Here is a 5,000-nt window from a genome sequence, read left to right on the forward strand (position 1 = left end):
CACGGCCTCTCATTCACACATTCACACACCAATGGCGGCAAGCTGCCATGCAAGGCGCCGGCCGGCCCGCTCACTGGTAGCAATTTGGGGTTCAGTGTCTTGCCCAAGGACACTTCGACATGTGGCCAGCCGGGGCTCGAACCACTGATCTGCCAACCTTGTGATCATTAGACGGCGACTCTACCTTGTAGTGTATGTGTGTTGACAGCTTAGTGTGAGTTGTGCAGGTGACACAGACTCCATACTTGTTTCAGTATGCAAGGAGGGGAGCTGTTCAGCCGGATCCAGGCCAGAGGAGACCAGGCCTTCACTGAGAGAGGTGAGGAGGGCTGGGGGGAGGGAGGGAGGGAGAGGGATTCTGGCCATCATTGACTTTTGTGTTTAATGTTGTTTTGGGGATGAGCTTCAAGTTTTGTCTGTCTGTGGTCTTTCATCACAGAGGCCTCAGAGATCATGAGGGATATCGGCACGGCCATTGATTTCCTCCACAATATCAACATTGCACACAGAGACATCAAGGTGAACAGCGGGTAACGCCGTCACACAAATACACATCGTGAGCTTAGAATGATAAGGTTCTATCTCCGTTTAGAATGATAAGGTTCTATCTCAGTTTAGAATGATAAGGTTCTATCTCCGTTCAGTTCAGAGATATTGAGCGTCAAAGTTTTTACATGCCATTATGTTTTGTGAGATGGAATCTTTGTATTTTATTAATTACTAACTAAAACATTTCAAACATTTAAAAATAACACCACACAGGCATTAATAAACACCTAATGGATCAAAAACAATTTTTTTGAGATAACCTTATAATTCTAACGTCACAACATATTACAGTATTAATCTACAGTACAGCGCTTATAATATTTCTTTGACAATGCTGTGTCAGATGGGTATGGTGGAAGACATGAGCAATGAAATTGTATGTCTAGTGATAGTGATGTATGTGTAGTGATAGTTATGTATGTGTAGTGATAGTTATGTATGTCTGGTGATAGTTAGATGTCCTTCCCTCCCCCCTCAGCCGGAGAACCTCCTCTACACCTGTCTAGAGACCAACGGCACCCTGAAACTGACTGACTTTGGCTTCGCTAAAGAGACCACACTACACAACCCTCTACAGACTCCCTGCTACACACCGTACTACGTGGGTAAGTTACAGCTCTTTTAAAATGTTACAGTAGTGTCAATGTCGATAAAGTATTTAAGTCTTCTCTAAAGTCTTTGTGTGTGTGTGTATGTGTGTGTGTGTGTGTGTGTGTGTGTGTGTGTGTGTGTGTGTTTCGTCTCATTGATAAGCCCCTGAGGTTCTGGGCCCGGAGAAATATGACAAGTCTTGTGACATGTGGTCTCTGGGCGTCATCATGTACATCCTGTGAGTACAGTGTGTGTGTGTGTGTGTGTGTGTGTGTGTGTGTGTGCATGCATGTGCATGTGTATGTGCATGCATGTGTGTGTGTGTGTGTGTGTGTGTGTGTGTGTGTGTGTGCATGCATGCATGTGTGCGTGTGGTGTGCATGCATGTGTGTGTGTGTCTGTGTGTGTGTGTGTGTGTGTGTGTGTGTGTGTGTGTGTGTGTGTGAGTGTGTGCATGCATGTGCATGTGTGTGTGCATGCGTGTGTGCATGTGTGCGTGTGTGTGTATGTGTAAGTCTGCACATGTATGTGTGCAGGAATGTGAGTGTGCCGGTGCCTACGTGGGTATGTGTGAATATAATGTAGCATATCCTTGAAAGTGAGAGCTTCCATCTGTGTCTATGGTTGAAAAAATGACCCAGACTACATTCTCCTGCCTCTGCAGGCTGTGTGGCTTCCCTCCGTTCTACTCTAACACGGGCCAGGCCATCTCCCCAGGGATGAAGAGGAGGATCAGGATGGGCCAGTACGAGTTCCCCAACCCAGAGTGGTCCGAGGTGTCAGAGGGAGGTAAGACTAGAGCTCCACTTACACACCTAGACAAGCATGCCATATGAATGTGCATATTTCGAAAATGCACAAATACATTAACCCACTACCAACAACACACCAGGTGAGGCTGGTGGAGGCACACAGCACAAGACGGGCTCATATAATATAATATTCTCAATAACTCTTGATCATTGCACCTTGCACTTTACATGTCCTTGCACTTAGTCGTACAGTATATGTATTCATAATATTCAGTCATATTGGTGCTGCTTGAGTTGTGTGGTATTGTCGTCTTGCTGTTGTATGTACTGTAGCTTGTTCAGCATGGTAGAATACCAAGTCATGTTCCTAGTGCACTGATACTTTTCCTCATTCCATTCCATATTACAATGACCCCGTCCTTCGATTTCTATCTTCACCAGCCTCCACTGAAAACACACACACAGTACACTCACATGCACACTCACATTCACACACACACGCACACACAATCCTTGAAATAGCTGCTAATAAATGCTTGGGATACTCTGGCTGTAATGACGTTGGTAGAGTGTATGGAGCAACTGGTGCCGTGTTCCAAAGGCAGAAGCCTTGACTGGAGGCTGGGTTAGCTTAGCAGGGAGGTAGAGCCGCCGTCTAATGATCACAAGGTTGGCAGATCAGCGGTTTGAGCCCCGGCTGGCCACATGTCGAAGTGTCCTTGGGCAAGACACTGAACCCCAAAATTGCTCCCAGTGAGCGGGCCGGCAGGCGCCTTGCATGGCAGCTTGCAGCCATTGGTGTGTGAATGTGTGTGTGAATAGGTGAATGAGAGGCCGTTGTAAAGCACTTTGGAGCAGCAAAAAAGGCACTATATAAGTGCAGTCCATTTACCATTAAGCTTAGGGAGGAAAGGTGGATTCAGACGGCTCTCCGTGTGCAGACTATAATAACTCTCTCCTCTCACTCTTCTCACTTTCTCTCTTTCTCACTCTCTCAAATAATTCTCCTCTGTGTGTGTGTGAGAAGGAACAGCGAGACAGAGTGGAAAGAGTGTCTTATTCAAGCGCTTTTCGTCTCGACATAGAATGCAACTCGTATTGTTTGACTGTCTTACTATTGTAATGTTGTGTATTGTTATTATACTCTATTTATTTGATTCCTGTCCTTGTATTCCACTGCACTGTCGAGAGGTAGCTCCTAAGAAGCATTTCATTGTCAGGGGTGCAAACTTGTCACCTTTTAGCCGTTTTAGCCGTTTTTACCTCAAAATAGGTCAACATTTTCATAAATGTTCTTTGTTTTCAGGAAAAATTTTGTCACCTTTTTGGGCCATCACCGGTTTGCATCCCTGATTGTACAGGTTACTCCTATATGCTATGCATATGAAAAATCAAAGTTATATTTTATTTGGATGTGTTTGCATGGAATGTTGACCTCCATCTTCCTGTTGATTCTTGTCCTCCAGCCAAACTGTTGATCCATCAGCTGCTGAAGACCGACCCCAACGAGAGGATGACCATCACACAGTTCATGAACCACCCCTGGATCACTGTGAGTGTGTGTGTGTGTGTGTGTGTGTGTGTGTGTGTGTGTGTGTGTGTGTGTGTGTGTGCATGCATGTGCATGTGTGTGTGCATGCATGCTACGACTGGTGGATTGATGATTCACTTGCTTAGTCAAATATATCGAGTGTAAGTCGCTTTGGAATAAGTGGTCTGCTAAATGCCAAAAATGTAAATGTAAATGTGTGCGTGTGCCGTGTGCGTGTATGTGTTCTGTGTGCTTTGCCAAGTGCATATGTGTATGGGATTCTCTCATTACTGACTGAGTCTCTCTGTTATTCCATTGCAGCAGTCTATGGTGGTCCCTCCCACGCCGCTCCACACCACCAGGGTCCTGACTGAGGACAGGGAGATGTGGGACGACGTCAAGGTCAGAAGTAGAACAACACTGACACCCTCTGGTCATCCAGGGAACTCTTAGGCTTGACTGAACCAGAGATAGAACCCATTAAATGTACAGTGGTACAACATTTTAAATGGAGTTTTCCAATGCAACGCATTTCCAATGTTTTTCAATGTGCATTTCTCAACCTGTGATCAATCAGTCCATTTCCTGGAATTCATGAATCGCCCCTAAATGTTCGCTATGACCCTGGTGAGACTGACCGGCCACAAGGGGGCGCCAGACATCAGGACCTGGTCTATGAGGCCATGCTAGCCCTATTGTAAACAGACAATGTGTCATATAATAACTAATAACATGTCGTATACTCAACACTTCCTCATCTCTGTCGCCCATGTCGTTACACAACCCTAACCTACTTCTCTCTTTTCACTCTCACTCCTCCATCCCCCCTTTCCCTCTCTTTTATTCCGTCTCCCCGTCTGTGTCCTATAGGAGGAGATGACCAGTGCTCTGGCCACCATGCGTGTGGACTACGACCAGGTGAAGATCAAGGACCTGGACACCTCCAGTAACCCGCTGCTCAACAAGAGACGCAAGAAGGCCGCCGCGGGGGGGGGGAAAGGTGGCACTGTCTGCAACAGCCAGTGAGAGAGTCTCTGACTGAAGAGGGAGGGGTGGACATCGCCGGGAACAGCCGCCAAAGAGGAAGGGATGCTGAGAGGAGGGAGGGTGGACACCTGGACCAGCTGAGGAGGAAAAGGCAATGGGGGTGGGGGTGAGGGTCCTCAGCGGGAGCAGGCAGTAGAGAGACTGAGCGGGGCGCAGGCAGGCGCGCGGAGGGGGGGTATGTTCCCTCTTGGAACAGCTGAGAGGAGTGGAGAGCGGAGGCTGAGAGGAGGGAGGGGGGGCGCTGTTGGGGAACAGTAGAAGAAGACGTGTGACTTGTTGGAGACTTGGAGGACACACTCAGAGATCGCAATGTCTGACTGCATCACATTACAAATGAAATGAAAACGACTGGCTTGCTGACTCGCGCTCGGTCGGTTTTTGATTTGGTTGCGTCTTTGTGTACGTGTGTGTGTTGATTCGAAGGGTCCTTCATGATCTGCTGTTTATGTGTGCATGTCTGTTTGTACGTGTGTGTGTGTGTGTGTGTGTGCGTGCGTGTGTGTGTGTGTGTATAATGACAACACGGTGTG

General features: G+C 47.3%; 1 protein-coding gene across 1 annotated transcript in view; it reads left to right on the forward strand.

The window, feature by feature from the left end:
• Nucleotides 1-4,449, forward strand: part of mapkapk3 (MAPK activated protein kinase 3) — a gene marked incomplete at both ends in the record, with an annotated part of 17,390 nt that extends 12,941 nt beyond the window's left edge. The window contains 8 exons of the mRNA XM_080545486.1: nucleotides 255-319; nucleotides 440-519; nucleotides 1,028-1,154; nucleotides 1,303-1,378; nucleotides 1,805-1,929; nucleotides 3,359-3,444; nucleotides 3,745-3,825; nucleotides 4,294-4,449. Of these exons, the coding sequence (XP_080401612.1) occupies nucleotides 255-319; nucleotides 440-519; nucleotides 1,028-1,154; nucleotides 1,303-1,378; nucleotides 1,805-1,929; nucleotides 3,359-3,444; nucleotides 3,745-3,825; nucleotides 4,294-4,449 (796 nt within the window). The remainder of the gene's footprint in view (nucleotides 1-254; nucleotides 320-439; nucleotides 520-1,027; nucleotides 1,155-1,302; nucleotides 1,379-1,804; nucleotides 1,930-3,358; nucleotides 3,445-3,744; nucleotides 3,826-4,293) is intronic.
• Between the last annotated feature and the right edge of the window lie 551 nt (nucleotides 4,450-5,000).

Source organism: Nansenia antarctica, assembly GCF_963989245.1.
Source record: "Nansenia antarctica genome assembly, chromosome: 15".
Classification (NCBI taxonomy): domain Eukaryota; kingdom Metazoa; phylum Chordata; class Actinopteri; order Argentiniformes; family Microstomatidae; genus Nansenia; species Nansenia antarctica.